The 22,573-nt window shown below is 39.9% G+C and overlaps 1 protein-coding gene across 1 annotated transcript in view; it reads right to left on the reverse strand.

The window, feature by feature from the left end:
• mao (monoamine oxidase) overlaps window positions 1-20,894 on the reverse strand; it is a 40,817-nt gene extending 19,923 nt beyond the window's left edge. Inside the window, exons 1-3 of the mRNA XM_046404069.1 lie at window positions 20,788-20,894; window positions 2,774-2,868; window positions 1,798-1,935 (exon numbers count right to left, since the gene is read on the reverse strand). Of these exons, the coding sequence (XP_046260025.1) occupies window positions 1,798-1,935; window positions 2,774-2,868; window positions 20,788-20,842 (288 nt within the window). The 5' untranslated portion in view covers window positions 20,843-20,894. The remainder of the gene's footprint in view (window positions 1-1,797; window positions 1,936-2,773; window positions 2,869-20,787) is intronic.
• Between the last annotated feature and the right edge of the window lie 1,679 nt (window positions 20,895-22,573).

A 22,573-nucleotide genomic window follows, 5' to 3' on the forward strand; every position in this document is an offset into this window, starting at 1 on the left:
TAGATGAATTATTTCATTTTATAGTCACAGAACCTTCAATTTAAGCTTTTCCTGAAAATGTATGTTGGACATCCCACTCAGTCTGACTAACATGTTCAATAGTACAAGACTTTTCATCATTTTTCATTTTAACACAATTTTAATTTAATTTGGGGTCTGCATAGGCATTGAGTGTATTTATATTCACTAATTACCTCTCTATACAGTTTTCAGGACAGTTACATTCAGTTTTAGCATTTCATATTATCATTAACCAGTAATGATTTTGCAAACTGCAGGGAGATTTCAGGCCAGTTGAGGACACACAGTACACAAATGATAAGCCTGATCCTATAGTTGAAAGACATTCTGCGGGAGTAGGGAAGCACTGGTCAATATTTGCTGTATACTTGTGATAAACACTGACTGGCCTCTACTCTATATAAGCCTCTTATGCCCATAAAATGTAATTTTTTTAAGTTTAAATCCTGAGGTTCCAGGTAGTCCTGCAGTAAATCATCCTTTGAAGCCTTCCCTTCCCTGATTTCAGCAACTCTAGAATACTGAGTTTGTTGACACGGACTCTGTGGTGATTTATGAGGCAATATTTAATTATTTTATATATACAATGTATATATCGTTTTTACACATGTACATACCTGTATTTTTTAATTTTTTAAAAATTTTGAACACATGTAAATACCTATGCTTTTAGATTTTAGATTTATACTTATCTTGTTTTGTTTATCCTATTTTTATACCTTTCGCTTTTCTTTCTTGGTCGGGAATACTGCAAGTGCAATGTCTGTACGAAAAAGAATTTCCCTTCGGGAATAAATAAAGGAATTCTGATTCTGATGTGTAGTTGTAATGGATGTCATTATATTGACAGGTGTTTATAACGATTTGGCCCCTCATTTGTGTAAAGAGAGGTGGGCGGTGGACATTAGACACAGATTTCTATATGATGCCTGCAAGTCTGAATCTGAAAGTCAACCTCTGAAGTTATGATTCAGTGACTTGAATACAGCCTTTGTAGAGATAAGCTCTCTCCCTTCGCACTATGCAACCCCCCAAACACCCCCATACACACAAGAGAGATGCCAGCCACACTGGTGATTTACAGTAGGTTTTGTTTGGGCAGGGTACATGGCAGCAACGGCAAATCAAATCAGGTGGAGGAACCCAACCGTGTTAAGGACAGCGGTGTGCTTACATTAATGAGATATGGAGCAAGGAACAACGAAAAAAGATGATGGCCTCAGTGTCTCTTCCTTCCTTCCTTCTTTGTTTGCTATCCTTTCAACCACTCAGAGAAAAGAGAAACTGCATTATAGAAATCCCTCAGGCCAAGATTAGCATCTCCAGTCGCTAATGCTGGAGAGGAAAGGGTGGCTGGCTGCTCGGCAGACATATAGGAAAATACAGGAAGGACACACTGTTTGGTTTTCTTCTGCACAATACCTCAGCATTCTCTGAGCACTGTGGGAAAGAGTGAGGAGCAATACCAATGTAGACTGATCAGAGGGTATGACATGGTACATGTTTTTAGTGGCATATGAAATATGAATCACCTTTCCATAGCAGATTGTACAGCTTATCTGTCGTGCCTTCCGGTTACTGCACTTAAACTCAGCTGCTAATTCTAATTATTATCAACTGTTAAGAGTAACAGCTTTGAGCATATGAAATTATTTTATAGTGAAATCCAATTCCTGTTAGTATAGTTTTAGTGTTAAATATTAAAAAATACTACTAAGACATACTGAATTTGACCGTATTAGTTAACTAGTTTTACACACATGCAGGGACACTCACATTAACATAATGCACCAGGTTTTCTTGCTCGTTGACTTTGTAGGTCTTTACACCGTACTCGTGTGCCAGTCGGAGGATGCGGTTCTGGGTTGGCCCGACGTAAGCCCCACCCAGGTCAACCCACTTTGTCTCCTTATTCTGAAAAAAGAAAACATATTGTCACATAACAATGCCAAATGTGCAGCCTCTGACACTATTGACCACAAATGTCTCATTGATAGGTTGGAAAGAGTTTCAGCCCTGCCTATCACATCACATCTTTTTGTATCATTCCGAAATCTTCTCATGACAAAGAACAGAAACAGACATACACTATATAGACAAAAGAACTCCAGAAACACCTCTTTATGGGCTGGTTTTCAAGGGTTAGGCTAGGCATACCAAGATACTTTGGACAATGCTTTGGACCTAGGGTGAGCGCATTGGCCACTCCACCACTGGTCACCTAATGTCAGTGCTTTACAACAATAAATATAGACAAAAAGAAAATAGTCAGTAACATGAATGCAACAGGCCAGCATAAGGAAAAAAAACTTACAACAGATGATTAAAACCACGAATAAAATACAAGGAAAATGGAAATACAATGAGTGCAAGTGCAAGATTGAAGCAAAAAATACAGTGTATCTCTAAGAGTATTTGAGCTACACTGAGTAAAATAAGCATTAAAAGCAAAAAGATAAGAAAGACTTTCGATAAAAATAAGTCTTTAAAAGTAATTTACAAAAACTTCTGGATGGAGTTCTGATGATTCAGAGCTGTCTGGGTGTTATCACTGACTCTGTTCTAACTTTCTAAGGAACTCAAAAACTAGAAAAATTCTTTTATGTAAAAAATACTGCCAACATCAGACATTTTCTTGCTCCAAGAAAAGCAGCATTATTATTACTTGTAGAACAACCGAATGTTCAAAATGTTCACAAAATGTTCCTTTTAGTAGCAGCATTTGCAGTCGTGTTAGCACTCCTGCTTTTACCTGCACAGTGAAGGTGCGACCACCAACCCGATTCCTGGCCTCGAGGACTACGGGGTTTAGTCCACTGGATTTCAACAGCTTTGCTGCACTCAAACCTGCATATGGACAGAAATATTGAGGTAAGTACGGATATATATTATACGGTTGTACTACACTTAGGCAAGATTACCGCTGTATAGTCATTGTGCATGATTAAGGAATGAATAATGTATAATATGATGACACTAGGTGAGGTGCTTTCTTTAATCTTAATTTCCCTTTATAGTGTTCTCACAGTAAACCCAAACCAAAGCTATGAAAACCAACTGTCAAACAACAGATGGCTTAGCGTCACACCTTTCTTCAAACAACCATTGCACCCTGTGAGGTTTACTTTCACAGGGTGAAATGTAGCTTTCAGATAGAACAGATGGACAAAGCAGATTATTTGGGAAAAAAATGTGTTTTTTGTATAGATAACCCTCTTCTGCCAATCAGTAGAGTCATGTCTACTTGAATTGTATTTTTTGTTATTATAGCATAGCATGTACTGAATGTAGATTTTTAGTCTTGTACATAAATTTCTATTGGAAGGATTAAGTGAATGATTAACTACTAACATTTGCCTTTTGAATGACTAGGCCAGAAATCGAGAGAGCTGTGGGAAAGGTAGGAGAGTACGGGGGAGGGGAAATCTTTACAAGCACAAGAAGGAAAAAAACACTTCCAAAACAAATCACCATCCAGCTGACCTGCTCATCATGCGAGTAAAAAAGAGCAGAGCAAAGAATGGAGCAAGGTTTCTACATACACTGACTGATAATCTATGGTAGACAGATTAAGGCAACAGCTTTCACACACTTACTTCAGGCAATTCCTGTCATAACTCAAGAAGACGTAACATAAATGCACTTGGGCATGAACACTCACGCAGGGGATTAATATATAGCATATGCCTCAGCAGGACTGAACTGTGTCATTGCAGCAGATGTTTGAAAAACTGCAGCAGAGCATTAAAACCACAGAGAGAATGATTTATATAAGAGAGTTGAGTAGTTTCTTACGAAATAACACCAAAGTACAGTATGTCAACAGCTGAACATCATATCTTGCATCTGATCATTACACAAATTATTCCAAAATTCAGTAAAAATCAATTAATGTTTACCTGAGTGTCATGTTTCCATTACATCTGATCTTGAATTTTCCTCAGGATCAATAAAGTATCTATCTATCTCTCTATCTATCTAACTAACTTACTAAAAATCTGCAATTACTGCAGAGTCCTTTGACCCAGAACTAAAAGCGGACTGTACCCTTTGCCACTGAAGACAAAATTGGGTGTTAGTGGGTTTTGTGTTTAGTGTGAGAGGTGTATAAGTGGTAACTGGGTGCTTTAAGTAAGCAAAGTAATGAAATTCCTAAGATATAGGCAGATATAATACATTATAAGCTGATTGTAAGTAACAATAAGTAAACACTGTTTACTATTTTTTTTTAAATATACTTTTCACCTGCATCACCACAGTTCCACTATTGTAGGCAGAGGTGTGTGTGTCTCCTCCTTTATTCTAAAATCAACAATCAGTTCCTTTGTTGTTGACGAGGAGCAGTTGGTTGTTCTCTGTGCACCACTTTGAAAGATTTCCTTTTTGACGTGATATGTATGCTGTTGCAATAACGTTAGCATTCAATGAAATTGAGGACTTACAGCCCAAACCACAAAAAAACTTTCCCCTTCCAAAAATACACCAAAGTATTTAGTGGTTTAATCATATGGTGACTTTCATGGCACTTAAAATCACTGTACATCATATAAGATCAACAATAACATCATACAATAAACAGCAAAACACCAGTAATAAAACATCAATACAGTTAAGAGTACAACACTCAATAAAAGTTAGAAACCAATATAGGTTTAAAGAGCAGTTTTGAATTCTGTAATGCAGTCCAGCATGTGGATGTGAGGGTGAAGATGTAGCTTAGTCAGCACTGTAGAAGGCAAGGGGACAAGGATGTCTAAAGGAAGTCTGTGAGATAAGCAGGAGGCAGATTATGGAGAGCTTTAAATGTTAATAACAAGATTTTAAAGTTAATCTGCTGCTTGTCACTTGACAGTGGAGTTTTAATGTGTAACAATCTGTGCCGCAGAGTTCTGGATGAGATAAAGCCAGAGGTATTTGGTATCGTACCTGTGTATTACAAAGGCAAGTGGTGAGGTTACTGCAGGGGAGCGCAGAAGTGGCCTTAATGGACATGTAAAGCTGCACATCGTCAACATAACATGGGACACCTGACCGCTACGGCGCATTCTAAATACAAAGACATTAATATGGAGTTGGTCCTCTCCTTTGCAGCTGTAACAGTTGCAAGTAAGCCACAGCCATGCTTGAACAGAAAATGGCCTCCCCAAACTACTGCCACAAAGTTGGAAGCATAGCATTGTCCAAAATATCTTAGTATGTTGAAGCATTAAGATTTCCCTTCACCGTCCAACCCCTGAAAAACAACAACTGTCCCAATACTTTTGTCTATATAGCATAAGTAGTTTTATGACCACTAATTTTGAAAGATAGGAGGCAGACCATTTATACACAGTGCCCCCAACTCCAGTGCTAGCCAGACAATCTTTGAAGAGCTGATGGAGTATAGTTTCAAAAGCTGCAGTGTTGTCGAGGAGAATGAGGATAGAGAGGAGACCAGAATCAGCAGCACAGAGAAGGTTGGTTGAGGTTACATTTAAAAGCAGGCTTAAAATGTTCCTTTCTGATGAGGATTTTAGTTAGGGCTAGCTCAGGCTAGCCTCTAGTTATGCTGCTAAAGGCTTGAATTGCCCAGGAGCTTCCCGTGATACACAGAGCTTCTCTCTTCTCTTCTCCCTCTCCTTCTGGTCACATTCATGTCCCATTAATGCATGTTATTAAGCTGATAACTTTGGTAGGTTTGAAGGGATTGTGGTTGGGAATCCACTATTGCCATATTTCTACATTATTAGAGGTTATTAGAGACTTTGGCCCACTAAAATGCAGTTTTTCCTCACCACTGTCTTGCTCATGGGTGACAGTTGGGTCAGTCATAAAGTCATATTAAAGACTGTCATAAAGAATATCTAGACCAGCTCCATTTGGAGTGTTATGATACAACATATAAACAAATTGAGTTAAATAAATTATATAAATAAACTGAATTAATCTGATTTGAACTGAATTGACAGAATGATAAAAGATCAGTAAAACCACCTGGATCATTTCCAAGTACAGATTTAAAACAAAATGTTAAGAATATAGCTTAAAAGTGGTAATCAAATCAAGCCATGGCTGCCATCTTACTATGGCTGCTCAGTGGGATGACATCTTTATGGCCTATGCCATAACCAAGTTTGACAAACGCTGAAGCTGACAGCAGGGATGGGCTTGTATTAGACAGCACAGAATACTCTATTACAAGCTTTAGGAATGCTGAGTTATACTTTCAGCAGGAAACCACTTCTGTGCCAATGTTTTCCTGGACTTTGACCTAAACTCCCTTGTAACCTCCTCATCTTCACGCTTTCACTCTATTTTTCCAAATCCTGCTAAGCAATGAGGAGGCTAGCAAGGTTTATATTAGTTTAAACATAGATTATTTTTTATTATCTAATTTCAGCCTTCCCTCTCTGTACAAATGCACCCACCCTGCCCAGACTTTAGAGAAAGCATTAGCTGGGACCAGAGCCTCACAAATCTTCCCCTGTTAAACTGATGCTATTACCTGTACTCAGCTCAAAAGGTCAGTCTCCATCTTCAAAAACAAAGAGGATTCAGCTGCATCTCTAGTTTACGCCTACAGCAGCTGCTACAAACAGTAGAGGAATGAAATGTGCAGCCGGAAAAATCAACATGCTGGACTAGTCCTGAACTGAACTTCAGCTGAGAGGGGACACAGAGGGGCACATTGAAATTCAAGTCACACAGGAGGGAGCCAGAAGGACCAAAACAAAGAATATGAGGTTATATGTGTGGACTCAAAGATTTTTGTTATATAATATAAAAATGTGTACAGGTGAGAATTAGACTATTTAAAGAAATTCTTTCTGTAGATTACTCATTGCGTTTGCCAGACACAGTGGCTGTATCTGCAAAGTTTAGAAGTTGGACCAGGTTGAGATTCTCCATTATGTAAGCGGAGAGTCAGAGTAACACTGAAAGATGAAGGTACACAATTACTAAAGCCAAGTCAGGCGCCTGCACAACGAAACAGTTTTTGCTTACTGTAATCTTTCCTCCTGACAGTACTGACTGCAAAGAGACCCCTCTCCGATGCCAGTTTGATGTGAAAAGGAACAATATGCACAGCCCTCTATCCATGCAAAAATGTATTTTAATGTCAATCAAGCATGTATCTTCCAAAATTAGTGTCATTTTAGTATGAAAAATAGAAATATTTACACCAAAAAGTCAATAACTTTGGAAGATGATCATTTAATCTGAATAGCCAGGACTGCTGAAGTCTCATATTAACTTCTGATAAACGTACATATTTTTGCAGAGAAAAACAGCTGTGGATGCTGTCTCACACCACACTGACAGTAAGTAAATAATATCACAATGGTTAGTGGGAAGGGGAGGAATGATGACAACAAGCACAGTCTGTTTGTGAATTAACATATGTGCATCATATTGTGGTATGGTAGACTTGAAATGTGAACCCATCCTTTATATAACCTTAAGTTTTTCCATTCTATCCCAGCCATGAAAAATGTGCCCGAAGGGATTCAAAACGGAGGAAAAGGTCAACCAGTCTTTGGTGGAAACCATGGAGAATCAAAGACAAAGCATTGGTTTCTCATCCTCATCGTCTCCTCGCTTTGAGCCAGATTTCTTATGCTGTTAAAGCTGAAGACATAATTTGATATTTATCAAATATGGTAAATGCAACTGCTTTGAAGTGTACTTTTTTTGTGAACTGAGGAACTGCTGGTTATATCTCCTTCTTATGTGCATATGCATTTAAGATGGGATAAACAGAAAGGAGGAGATATGATAAGTCAGGTTGATTGCACTGCACATTATGGGTCATGCAGTGACGGAACTCTCAGTGTGTAAAAACCAGATGCAAATTTGAGCATGTATATCGAACCAACACTGTTTGTTTATAATAACTGAAAGGTAGATTCTGCATCTCATATCTTACATACAATTTAAATTTCTTTTTTTGTGTAAGTGTTATTTATGCTTTCATAACACTGCTGTCACTAACATGTTGTTGCAGAAATAACTGGGTAGATTTGGTTTATCAAAGATGCAGTACACAAAATAATCAACGCAGAAAGGTCAGACAAGTTGAACCTCCATGTTTGACTCTCTGAATGTTACTGCTACAACTGAAAAAGACAACAGAAAAACTAGATTTTCCATATCAATCTCCATAATGCAAATCAACTGTCGACTGAAAACTGAAAGGTGGCTGTTAGGGCAACATCACAGTGATTCGGTCTATTAACCATAAAGTTGCTGTGAGGTATTGAACCAACCTATGTTGCATAAAAAGAGCAAAGAGAAGCGCAGAAAAAGACAAAACGTGAGAGCCTTTTAGGACAATGCAGGAAACAGAGTTGCGGCCTTGTGCTCACAAACATGTTCACTGAGCTTCTCATAATGCTCCTTTTGTGCCTTTATATCATTTCATCTCTTTTTCATTTACACAGAAGTGTGCTTAATGATTTTTTTTGTGCATTCATCTTTTCTGCAATTGAAGATTATTATTACATCCATAAACAATAGATATCCAGATATCTCTCTCTCTCTCAGGGAGTTATGTTGCAACCATCATTATTTTCATTTCAGCATCAAAAAGCATCACTTTCTGATGCCTTTTCTGAGCTTGATGATCTTCGATAAATCACTCCTGCTCCTTCTAAGCTCTTCAGGCAGTGCACTTTAAGTTGTAATATAAGTCTGCTTCAGATACATTACACAAGGCTACTGCATCGCAGTATAGTCTGAAGCTAAAATGATGCCAATGAGCACAGATTTAATGCAGTGTACAACTGTTTGGTGCCATAAAGTAGGTAAACTTGTTGTCATCTGATCCTCACTCTACTGAAGTTCTATTTCTCTCTCTGCTCCTTTGTGTTAATTCAATTCAATTTACGGTATTTCTATAGCACCTTATACAATCAAAATTGTCTCTAGATGCTTTACAGAGACCCAGAGCCTGAACCCCTGAGCAAGCAGACAGTGGCAAGGAAAAACTCCCTTTTAACAGGAAGAAACCTTGAGCAGGACCTGGCTTGCAAGGGAGAACCATCCTGCTGATAGTCGGCTGGGTGAAGGAGGAGAAGAAGAGGTAGACAGGACAGAGAGGATGAAAGAGAGAGAGAGAGAGAGAGAAACATACATGCAATAAACATCATAAATTACAAGGACAGACAGGACAGCTTGTTATAATAGGAATTCTGAAGACTATGTATTGTATGTATATTTCTCCCTCTCTCCTGAATCCCTTCACCACTGCTCCATTAGGGCTTAGGACCTTAGGGCTTTGGTTCACCAAATTATCTGGTCTCTCTGAGAGGTTTGAAAGGAAAAGAAAAAGTGTGCATTTTACATATGCTTTAGTCTCGAATGTATTCAAGTCATGAGTGAGTTTCTCAGGCGCACATTTACACAGATCCACAGTGCAGCAAAAAGCTTCTATGCAGAGTACAAACACATACACACACACAGAGACAGACACTGTTTCCCTGACAACTGTAATTGTTGAGATGGAGCCACTTGGCAGGAACTACTTCGTGTACTTTGTGTGTCTGCTTGTATGGATGTAAGTCTGCGTATTCAGACATTCTTCTGGCCTCTGCCTTCCTTAACACTGCTACAGCTTTTTTGTTCAGATTTATGTTTCCCGTTGCTTCGTGTGTCTTTCACGTTCATAATCACATTAAGGTCTCCTCCCATAATGACTATCCCTTGCCCCTGTAACTAACATAGACAAGGCGGAGCCTATCCCAGGTGACCACGGGCGAGAGGTGGGGTACACCTTGGACTGGTCAGCAGTCAATCGCAGGGGTGACACGCAAAGACAGACAACCACATGCGCACACACTAGGGTTAACTGGCTACTCGGCATTGCCCCTAGTGCAGCCAATTATTCTAATGTACATGTTTTTGGGATTGTGGGAGGAAGCTGGAACACTCTGAGAAAACCCACAGGAAGAACATGCAAACTACATACAGAAGGGGTCCAGACCGGGATTCGAACCTGGAACCCTCTTGCTGTGCGGTGACAGTGCTAACCACTGCACCACCATGCGGTCTAGACCACATCTTCCTTACAAAGTCTGGATGTTGTCCAGGTGAATTACAGATGTTCAAAAGTGTCACTTACTCTTCATTTCCTATTCTAACACCTATCTCTGTGTCTGTTAGCAGCTCCTCTTTTAGCTGTGCCACTGAATGATTAAAATAAAATATCTGAGCTGATGTCAGTTTTTTCTAACTTATGACGTTCCTCCACATTAAGACGGGTATCTTGTAAAAATATCGCCCAGTTTTGTAAGGCTTTGTTATCGAGCCCATCAGCACACTAACACAGAGTTCCAACATCTGCCAACAGTAACTGCTATCACAACCAGAAACTGACAAAGGTACAACAAAGATGCTAAAGCAATGGTTAGCCAGGACAGGTCAGGGAGGAGATATCACTACCTCCACACTCCGAATGTTCAATACATTTTGAGGACCTTTCAGGAAGTTGTCGCAGTGCACAAAACATAGGTTAGCAAATTTATTTTGCTCTAAAATAGTTTTGTTTTTTTATTATTTGTATTTCATTTATTACGTATTTGTAAGAGATTGCGAAAAGACGACTGTTCATCTTTTTAATTTGCGTTATTTTATACTATTTATAAGTGAATATATATTTTAGATTATTTATTCAAGGGGAGTTTAAAAAGTATCAATTATTAAGGCACAGTTCAAGGAAATTTATGGTTAAAAGGTGTTATTTAAGTTCACTAAATGCAACTTTCCAAAGTTAAAGAGTAATTATGTTATTATGTAATCATAATTATGATTTTTTTACATAATTGAGCAGCCCTAATAAATACACACGCACACACAAAATCTTAATGCTTCAACATACCAAGACATTTTTGACAATGTGACGCTTCCAACTTTGTAGCAAAGGTTTGTGGAAAGCCTTTTCCCATTCCAGCACGACTGCGCCCCAGTGCCGCAGTGGAATCTTGTTACTGCACTGTCACTTTTCTTTGTCGTAACCCTCAGCCATCAGTTAACACAGCACGTTTGTGGCACGTTTTTTTGCTAATCTTTGAGAGCAGCACCTCCCTTCCAATAATATTATGGATGTAAAAACAAGAAAATAACTGACTAAAGAGAGCTTGGGCCGCGCTTGATTATTTTACAAAAGAAATACCATAGTTAACTAACTTGTATGGCTTTGACAAGCTAACTCTAATTAATCTAATTTACTTGTTACCAGCAGTTAGTGTGTTTTCTAGTTCTCTGGGTGTAAGAGACAAAATGCTGGGAAATCTATTTTTTTAATTCCTTTATTACATGTGTAACTGTCAGATTGAATTATTTAGGTCCAAAATAGCTCAAATATTTAAAAAAGCTTATAATAGTTTTAATAATGGGGCGCAGCTGCTCTGCTTACTCCATAACTAAGGCTGTTAAAGTTGTGATCTTGACCACATGACATCCTGTTTTTCAGTAATGGAAATCTTCTTGGCAAAGTGTGCGACCATTATGTGGCCTACTGTGGATTTAAACTTCCTCCACTGCTGGCCATTCCCTCTGCCTTTATCCCCCTGCTGCTGCTCAGACATTTTGTTTTATAACTTACTCTAATGTGTGTGTGTGTGTGTGTGTGTGTGTGTACACTTCAGCAAAGTGTTCTTTTCAAGGAACACAAACAAAAAAAATCCAATAGCAGCTGAGTGACAAGTGAACAACTTGAATCAGGGCCCTAAAAGGCTCCATATTGATCCACAGGGCAAGACATTTACACCTGTCTCATGTTCTCAGCACGGAGACACTGATTGGATGTTTACCTGCAACAAACCGAGGAACAGTTTTGACAAGCAGGAGAGTGATAGGAGCAGCTATTTTCCCTGTGTGTTTGTGAGAACAGCACTGGTGTTAGAAAACACTGATACACTTGTGTATTGCAATACTATGTTTTGCGATACTGTCTCAATTCTCAAAATCACTGTTACATGCAGAGATAGCAATTTTAATGCTTCCAGATATCAAATTCAACTGAGACAGGAAGAAATATCTACATATATATATTACATATCTATATATCTAGTGTAAACACAAACCTATGAAACAATATCACAGTATCACAATATATTACAATATATGGAATGTCCCTGTTTTGTGACATATATCTTATCACATAATTCTTGCCAATACACAGCCCTAGAAGATAATGTGTAATGACTGGACATGGAGTTATCACAAAGGTTTTAGACGGAAGGGGTTGACAATTTGGGAAAAATTCAACAATTCTACCTTTTATAAGGTAGGTTTTGTAGTGGACTACCGCAAGACAGCCAATTGTCAGTTTTATACTTCAGTATTTAGTAGTACTGTAACTTCACACAGACATGAGAGCTGTGTGATCTTCTCATCTAATTCTGTACAAAAAGTAAACAAGCATCTTTCCAAAAAATGTCGAACTACAAATCTGAGGACAGCACCTATTTGAAGGGTATCACTATCACCAGTTACAATGTGACTCAGTCAGCCAGTCACTTTAACCCTTAGGAGTCGACAGACGCGCTGGCGCGTCCTTATCACAAGACCACTTTAAGACAACGTAGCTGCAAGACGCAGCCTCGCTTGAATCTTTTTTTTGTGTCGAAAGTGGGCAATTCAAACTATATACCAGTTTTTAAATTTTGTTAATATGTCAAGTAAAACCCGAGTTATGATAAAAAATATACGCACTGTTTTTTTCATGACCATTGCCATCACGTTTGGTGCGCGTTTGGAGCGCGCATTTTATTCAAGACGCAGTAAACACCAGTGCATTGAGCGCACTTCATTCAGCGCATTTCAGCGCATTTTCCCCAGTCGGATTTTAGAGTTTTGTGTGATTTTAGGTCCAGTGTGTCAATACAGTATGTCAAAATGAAAAAAACAACAGTAAATCACACTTGTGAGGTTGTGCTGATCAAAAATGATTCCAAAATGGCAAGATAAAAAAAATTCTAAGTTGAAATATAAAATTAGAATAAAAAATAGTCAACAACTGACAATTATACATGACTTCAGAGGCTTAATGTTCCAGTTTATCTCCATGCATGCTCTGAACAGAGCGCACAGAAAGGCCGTTCCCTCTGACAGCTTCAATCATTTTGGCTGACAAACAGTGACGAGAAAACGACACCTGTCTCAAATCCCTTGCTTAAAATATCGCAGGTAGAGATGAAGCCTTTTTGTTGAGCAAACATGCATTACCTACATGTGCTTTTGTTAAAATCAACATCATCATCTGTATTATTAATACAGTTGTGACAGGCTGCAGAGTTCTCATGGCATTACTTGCCACACACAGGACAAACACAAAGGCACAGGTGTGCAGAAATTACATACGAAAACACACGAGCTGTCCATCTAATGATTATATCTGGCAGCTCAGCCAACAGGTTCTCTTGTTTGTACAGCTGGACAGAGAAAGTGGTGTTCTAAGATTGCAGCCATGTTGATGGTAACTGAACAGCTACCGTAATTTTCGGACTATAAGCCGCTACTTTTTTCACACGCTTTGAGCCCTGGGGCTTAAACAATGATGCGGCTAATTTATGACATTGAGAGCGACAACGCAAGAGAGACTGACAACGTGGAACACCTGAAACACAAGGTTTTTTTTTTCTTTTTAAATTTAGTGGGTGCGGCTTATACTCAGGTGCGCTCAATAGTCTGGAAATTACGGTAATTGAAATATTACCAAAATCACAATTTATTTGGCCAAGCATAAATGATAAATGTCTTTTTAGAGAAGAGACCCGTAATTCCTATTTGGCACAATGTAATTTTACAGGGTTTAACCTTTGCTACCATTGCTGGTGAAGATCAGTGGGGAGGAGGAATTCAGCAGAGTTTATATGTCCAATGCCCAGCAAGTGCATTCAAGTTCTCTAAATCATCTACTGCATAGTTTTAACCCATAGCCTTGAACTGCATAGCAACATTGGGTCAAGACAGTAAGCCCCATAAACCACTTGCTTCTGCAGTATCTGTTTTTCAGTGCTTCTCTTCTCCTTCCATTTTTACAACCACCTCAAGTTCCCTATTTACTGTCCTTGCAAGCCCTAATTTCCTCTTCTCCCTTCCTGAATTCTCAAACATTCTAATCTTTTTGCCTCCACCTTCCTTTTTTGTTTCTCAGTTTGCCTCATTTCATTTCCCACAGTCACAGTTGAACAGGTAGAAGTGGTTCCCTCGGCTCCTCTGTCTCTCCTCCTCCCCCCTCTTCCTTGACATCCTCTTTGCTGCTGGTTTGATAACAGGCTGTCACAAGTGGTTGTTTGCTCAGAAAGTGCTGGCTGCCCCTCAAGGGCCACAGACCGCTGTGGGTGGCAGGCAGGCAGGAAAATGACAATTGCATTTGCAGGCAAATTGAGAAGCACACATCTCAGGAGGAAGGGTGATAGAGACACAGACAGAGAAGCAAAGAGAGAAAAGAGCACTCCCTCTGCCCCTTCTTTCATCTGTCCTTTGATTGGAGTGATTGTTATATGTGGACCTCACTGCGGCTAAGTAAAGGGCAGCGGTATAAACAAACAGTGTAATTACAAGACCTTAATGTGACAGAAGGGAAAAGAGGCAGGGCAGGAGAAAGCCAGTGGGAGCCTGTCTGCCAGTATTATTAGATTTACTTTTCTCTGTTGCATTTGTTTTGCCTGCTTGACTGGTATTTGAACTGACACTGACCTAAATTCTTCATTGTCTGACAGAAAGATGGACGTGCAGGCAGGCAAGCAGTCAACTGACCTGTCACTAAGCCCCTCTTCTACACAGATCCCACTAAATTATGGGGATAACCTTTTAGGTACCGCCAGTGATTTTCACTATTCACAAATGCAGTTTCATCTATGAACATTTCCATAAATGTCACCATTTGCTGCTTTTTATTTGTCATTTATAAATAAAGACTCTTTAGGTTTTGGACAAAAGAAGCAATCTGAAGCCTTTTCTTTGGACTTGGGGAAATTGTGATGAGCACTTTTCACATTTCTTTGACATTTTGCAGACTATACAATTTCAGAATTGATAATGAACGTAACTGTTATTTGGAGACCGATTTGTGACTGGCTCACTTACTCAGGACACAATGTTACTCAACATGACAGTCTGCTTGCAACGGAAGCTGAAGAACTTCTGATGTTCCATGCACCACGCCAGACCCCTTTTAATGAGGCACTTGACCAGGTATCTGTGCCCCGGTAAAATATCACATTCAGTTCTCAACAAGAACATAGCAGTGCATTCATTTAGATTCGTAATATCTGGGAAAGAGTTTATGTTTTTCTGCTCCAAATAGTTTTCAACCCCAACAGAAATGTGCGCACATTCTGCATTCTGTGTGTCTGTGCTGTGCACGTCAGTGTGCGTACAGCAGGTGGACTAAAACGCGCATGCAGCTATCCATGTGTTGGCATGCGAAACTGAGTGCAGTCCTAAAGGGGAAATATTATGAAAAGCTTTTTCAGCGCTTGTACAAATATATATGTGTGTGTTTGGAGTGCCTAGCCACTCATAAAATGTGAAATATGACAACAAGGTGACTTTTGCGTGAGCAAATTAGATAAGAAAATGTGGGATTCTATGAGCCGTTTTGAACTGGCTACTCAGCCAAGTCCACAGATTCAGGTCTACCTTTGTGCAGGTGTCATGTCATGTTTAAAGTTAGAGGTAAGCACAGGAACTGCTCTGTTGTTGGCTGCATCAACCAACACAATTTACTTCTTTGCCCTTCCAGCCTTAAGAGACCAAAGAAATCTGTGGATTAATTTTATTTTTGATGGAAACATCCCAGCAACAGTCCCTAAAAACCTGTTTGTGTGTGCTAGTGCATCTGACTGCTTCTCTAACCTCAGTCAGCTCAATGCAGGACGAGCTCACAAACTTGGTTTGAAAGAGGGCTCAGTACCATTTCCATGGCGAAAGTGCAGCTGGAGCGAATATCACATGAAAAAGTTATCATGCTGTGCTGGGGACAGATCTTGCGTTTTATCAGACGGTATTCAGAGAGTACGTACGTATGGAAATGCTGTTTCTTTTGTAATGACCGCAGACAGCCTCAGAGCAAAGCCTGTGTTATATGGCTCCAGCTGTGCAATCGCTATTGTATTCAGCATACGGCCCACTTCACTGGCTGTGCTGCCTGTTAAAATGAACACAGGTTTCTAGACTGGAAAGATCGGCGACCATCGACTCCCTTTCAAGCTGCTGTGTGATTAATGTAGTCAACACTGTTTCTTTTCTTTCATTACCATATTGCTTGCATGTAAAGCCTGTAGTCAGGTAACGCATGTAAATGACTGCGCCTACTGTGTAAAGCTTGCATTAGCCCAATAACAGAAGCGTAAATATCATAAAAACCTAGTGGTTAATTGGATAACTGGCAAACTGACTCTTGCTATGAGATATTTGTCTGTAATCCATTGCGTAGGCATTGGCTTGTTAGGTTAATGGTAGATCTGCATTTAGGTATGTGTTGTTTAAATGCTTCTGTGACATAAAAAATCTATTAAAATTACTGTTCTTTGTGTCCAGACAAGCACTGCATGACAACTGGCCATAGTACATCATGTTGCATGCCAGGCGGACCCACTGTCGTGCAGGTATGTACTCTGTTGTTTTCTCAACACTTCTATGTGTGTGCGTATACACATAGAAACACACACCTATATGTGAATGTATGCATGTAATATACACATATATAAGTATTGGATGCCTTGTTTTTTTCCCCTTTGCAGAGTCTACCTGGCAGCCCTGCATTTCAGCAAAAATGTTGGCCATCCACAAACAACAACATCTGCGGGTGAACCACTATTTGAGCGAATTTCGCAAAACCGAAGAAAAGTTAATGCACTGCAAAGCCAGTAAAACCAGAACCAACCCTCTGTAAGTTCGACGTGCTTTTACTGAAAACGTCACAAAATAAATGTACTGCTTCCTGCACAATAACTTAAAAATAAAAGTGAAAACATTACATAATAAATAAGTAATAAAACAAGCGTGAATTTGGGACAGATTCACAGAGAATACAGGTTACGTTGATGAGACTTTAGACCTCATCTTTCAGACGGTTTTCCAAGATCCAACCCCATATGTGGAAGAGGTACTGTGGATCCCAGTCCCTGAAGATCTGTCGGCCCAGTGTCCCAGACCAGGCAAGGACATTATAGACAGCTACGTGTTCAGGTTCAATCGAAAGAAGGTCTAAGCCCCGCGTATCTTCCTTCACTGTCAGGGAACTTTGCCCGTATCCATAGCACCACACAGACGGGGAGTACTACTCAGATTCTCTTGACCAGAAATCCCCAGCATCTGCTTATGAAACTTCTGTAGGCCAAATATCTGTAATGGCTAAGCAAAGTGTTGATGATATAGTCAACACTCAGCAGTGACATGCATATTTTTTAGAAGTGTGATTTCTGTGAAAATGTAGACATGGCAGATTGTCTTGACTGTCGTACTAAGTGGTACATTAAATACCTTAATTCCCAAACTTTTATGATTTGCACTACAGCAGTCTTTAGGACAATACAATTATGTTGTGTGCTCACAGTGTTTGATATGTTACAATTATTGAAGGTATTTCTTCCCAACTCATATGTGGATTACAATAATAACTGACACTGTTAAGCATAAAAAAACAACTTACTGCTCTATTCCCCTTATATAAAGGCCCATAGTCTGTTCTGTAGATACTGAAGGCATTCTGTAATGAGAACACATTCAAACACATGTCCAAGGCCAGGATGATCAATGGTTATCTTCTTGTAACCTATTAAATATAAACAAATAATTTAACTACACTGACCTGAGGAGACAATGATTGCGTAATTGCAGTATAATTCACCTAGCGTTCATACCGCCTGTGTTATCTCCCTGCAGCATACATTCTCAGGCTCTGTAGGCGTTGCTGCACAATTCCCACAAGTATGTGGAAAGAGAGATTTTAAAAAGTACTTTATTTGAAGAGGCTTATAATAGTTAAGGACATAACACACCAAATTCCAACATTTAGAAAAGGACACTCCTTTGAGGACAACAATGTCCACATTTTGGCCAGGGAAGACAGATGGTCTGAGAAAGGGATAAAGGAAGCCATTTTCATCAACCTGGAAAAACCATCACTCAACAGAGGGGGTGGTCTAAGATACAACCTGTCACCCACTTACAAGGCCCTCTTATGAATAATACCCAAAAGATTCACTTCTCACCTGCTCCCACCAGGTTCACACATAAAAGAGTTATGTGACCAAAACCACTCTGACTGGGGTGTCAACGACCCATCAGAACCCATTCATGACCATTAACATTTCCCCAGGTGACCCTAACAGCCCACTCAATAAGAGGGACCTGAGGCTCCTTTGTTTCCCAATTGCCTTTTGTCACACCCGCAGTATATATATATATTCCAGTACTCCTCACCATCAGTTAGAACTGAAGAAGCTTCTTGGATGAGAGGAGAAACGTCCAGTTATCTAATGGAACTATTACCATTACCAATGTGATTAATTGATAAAACGATGTGATAGGTGTTAAGAATATTAACGCTATAATACTAGTTAAAAGGTGATCGCATATATTCCCATCCCCCCTGATTGGTCCATTGACCTGTACTCTAAGCAAGGAAACATGACTGGCTAGCGCCTATAACATTTGAGCTTGACCGTTATTGATAAAAAAAAAAGAGGAAAGCTTAACGACGTCATTTCACATGCAGTTATTTATGATGTTTATTGCATGTATGTTTCTCTCTCTCTCTCTTTCATCCTCTCTGTCCTGTCTACCTCTTCTTCCCCCCCTTCACCCAGCTGACTATCAGCAGGATGGTTCTCCCTTGCAAGCTGGGTCCTGCTCAAGGTTTCTTCCTGTTAAAAGGGAGTTTTTCCTTGCCACTGTCTGCTTGCTCGGGGGTTCAGGCTCTGGGTCTTTTTAAAGCATCTAGAGACAATTTTGATTGTATAAGGTGCTATATAAATAAATAAACTGAAAGTGAATTAAGTTATGAAAAGCCAAACTTTAGATAACCAATGGACAAACTTACAATATACGCACTGGATTCACAAGCAGTGGGATGTCCAGGACACAGCCACCACCGCTAGCAAGACCGTATAAATAGCCCACAACAAATGTATCAAGAGAAATGTAGAAGTGAAAGAATTTTAATGACTAACCATTCAGAAGCATTCTGCTGTGTCCTGCATTCTCAAGGTTCCTCGGGAGTCCATGCTTGCTCAGAAGTAAATCTTTAGAACCGTGTGTCATACTAACATGACTTTTGTAAATGGATTTAAGGAAAATCTTTGGACAAAGCAGAGACCTGAGAGATGAGGATGGGGTAGGTAAGATCTGGCTGTAGCTGATGATAAACAAGCTAATAGCTAGTGTCAACGCTTTGGGGTGTGTTTAGCTTGTGAGAGGGTTGGCCACGATTTTAGAATGATACTGTAAATCTAACGTTAGTCTAGGCTACATCACAGATACGTGATAAGAATTATTCAAAAATAATATTCCAAGTTCATTTCTTGCGAACAGCCCCGTTCGAGATAAACTACGCCTCGCGTGGGAGCAGGCGGCGACAGCAGGGGGAGGAGACAAAAAGTTCCACAAGTTTACCTGTTTGCAAACCCTTCAGCATCAAACCGGTCCAATGTTAGTACAGGCCTGTGTGTCCAACTATGATATTTGTGTGTAGATTATAATATAAATGTATTTACTCTCTCTACTGTTGCTGACTAAATATCACCATAAGCCACCCAACAGAAAATCATTCAAATAAAATTAAAATCTTTCCAATTCAACAGTTCATATTGCTTTGTCAACTTCTAAACCAATAATTATGCGGAAACCGCCGGCGATCGATTCTGAGCAGATCTGGCTTATCTCGAAAAAGCCCAGTGTTGAACATCAGTCAGTAGATTTTTTGACACCACCAAATTCCGTATGTGCCCCAGTAAAGCTTTAAACTTTGCTACAGCCCTGTGCGGTTTCCATCACAAGTCTGTCTCTTTGGCAAGGACTTCTACTTTCCTGCGATGTACTAACATACACAACCTTTCTACTATTATTATCATGATAACCCTAATAACTAGTTTGTAATTAACATGTAAATAATACAATATTACGCCAAGTGTGTGGAATAAGTGTGGTGGGAAGCAGCATCAGCAGCAATGTTTGCAAATAACATGCAAATCAGCTGTTGATAGTAGAGCAAATTCTGTTGAACCAGATGGCATCCTTGGCATCATACCTCGTCTCTAATAGTCTAACGGGCAAAAGTAAAAACAAGTAGGGAGCTTTTATGACAAGTATATTTAAAATGAAACAAGTTAAGTGACATGACAGCCTTGTGAATGCAACCAATAATACTCTCTAAGATACCCTCCTCTCTTATGTAATAGCAAGTATCCTCTGGCTGATTAGCTGTTACTTAACAGGCACTGCTGTGGTGAGACAGCGGTGAACAGAGGGAGAGGTAGCCTCACGGAAGAGACAAAATGGATGGCTCATGTGAACAAAACAAAACTGCATATCGCCGAATAAAATTCTCATTTGGCTGTAGACTCAGCTCCGAATGGCGGCTGCAGCACTTTCTGACAGCAACACGTCAGCAGTTTTCTGTGCAACAGTTGTCTTTTTGTTTACCTTACACAAGGCGCACAAGCTCGCTAGGAGGTGCGCGGTGCTTTACATTCAGCCAATTTCTGCACATAGTTCGTCTCCATCTAAGCAACAAACCCAGCAGGACAAAGTCAAGTTTACTGCAGTTGCACTTACCTGATATTCCTCCGCCGACTACTATCACATCGTAGGTGTTGCTGGGTGCAGTCATGGTGCTGTCTGCTCTGTCGTGTCCGCTCTCAGCTGAACGCAGGGCTCACAGGGGAGCGCATCTGTATTAAAAGCGCCGGGCCTGCCCGCTGCAGACTCCGCCCACCGGTTGTAGCAGTGCTCTGCGCTGGGAATAGGAAGGAATATTACTGAGCTGCGGAGACTTTGCTTCTTTTCTTTTTTTATCTCAGTTATAGGCAGCGTTGAACTCTTCAGGACACGGACTTCGATCCCGATTGTGATGCTACGATTGGTTATCTTATCAGTAGGCGCTATGGTAGCATCAAACTTTGATCAGCTGCTGTAAATCTGTACTCTTAATAAAAGGAGTTTGACTTGAATCGATTCCACGTTTGTCTAACTAGTTATCAGGAAAATCCCTTCTCCCCCCTCAATAGCCAGGCCCGTAGCGAGAAGATGCTGATGTAGCCGTCTGTATGCATGCCAGCTGCATGTATGATGGTAATTCAGTAGGAATATTGTCCGATGTGTGAGAGTTACAGATGTGATGTAGTTTTCTTCTCCAGATTATTTCTTCTCCACAGGATTGGCTTAATATTCAGATTCTGTAGTTTCTGTTGCCCTCTTGTGGTTGGTTCCAAACTGCCAGAGTTTATCTTGCCACATGCATATGGCTTGGTCATGTGTCTTTTCCAGGTCGGTAGAGCATTTCAACAAAGCATATATATACATTCAGGCAAAGTTTGGGAGCTGTGCTTGTGGACTAACAAGAGTCTTTGCATGTAGTACATTTGCAACACTGCTTGAATTTTAACTTAAAATGACAAATACAAAAAAATACATATATATAAAAAGAACCTCGGGGACAACTGCATGCTACTGATTAGGTTGAGTTACTAAGCAAATGTTGATTTATTTTCTTGACTTCTTTGTAAAGTTATCCATACAAACATCTTTTCATTTTTCAGGCAGGTTGACATGAAATTAAGGCCCCCTAGTGGGTTAATCTGACCATGACTGTGGTTAATCCTAATCCTTATTTGATCTAATTTATGGAATAAGCTACTAAAGTGCCACGCTAGTACATCCTCGTCCTTACAGGGGCTAGAGCAGTGTAGAAATAGATTATTGTCACAGACAGTCATAGGGTCAGTACAATGAAGTGTAACTACCCTTTGTCCCTGAGGAGCAGTGCACACCATGCAGGACCAACCTGGGCTCTATGTCAGTTCCTCTGTCAAGGGCACTGACAGGAGGATTAATCTAATATTCATGTTTTTGATGGTAGGAGAAACCAGAGCACCTGGAAGAGGTCCATGCAAACACAGGGAGAACATGCACAACATACTCAGAAAAACTCAAATCCAGGACCCTCTTACTGGGAGGCCAAAACTGATGTGTCACAGCACTTAAAAACACTCACCAGACCTTACAGTAAGCATTATGTCATTCAGGTGGTTAAGAGTTATGCTTTTTGGGCATCAAAGGGAGTTTTTGCCTTCCACAGAATACATTCTAGCCTTTTCTTCCATTACTTTTCCATGTCTCTATGTGACGCAGCACTGCCTTCAGAGATATCTTCTCAAGGATTCAAGGAGCCTTATTGTCATTTCACACACGTAGGACATGAGTGGAACGAAATTAGTTTCCCCGGTCCTGGTATAAGCCCAAAAAAAATTACCTAACAAAATAAATATAAATATAAACAATGCTATATAATATATGCTGATGGTCCTGACTTCACCGTCTGTCCTTGTTGTAGGGAGATGTG

This window comes from Scatophagus argus, chromosome 11 (assembly GCF_020382885.2).
Source record: "Scatophagus argus isolate fScaArg1 chromosome 11, fScaArg1.pri, whole genome shotgun sequence".
NCBI lineage: Eukaryota > Metazoa > Chordata > Actinopteri > Scatophagidae > Scatophagus > Scatophagus argus.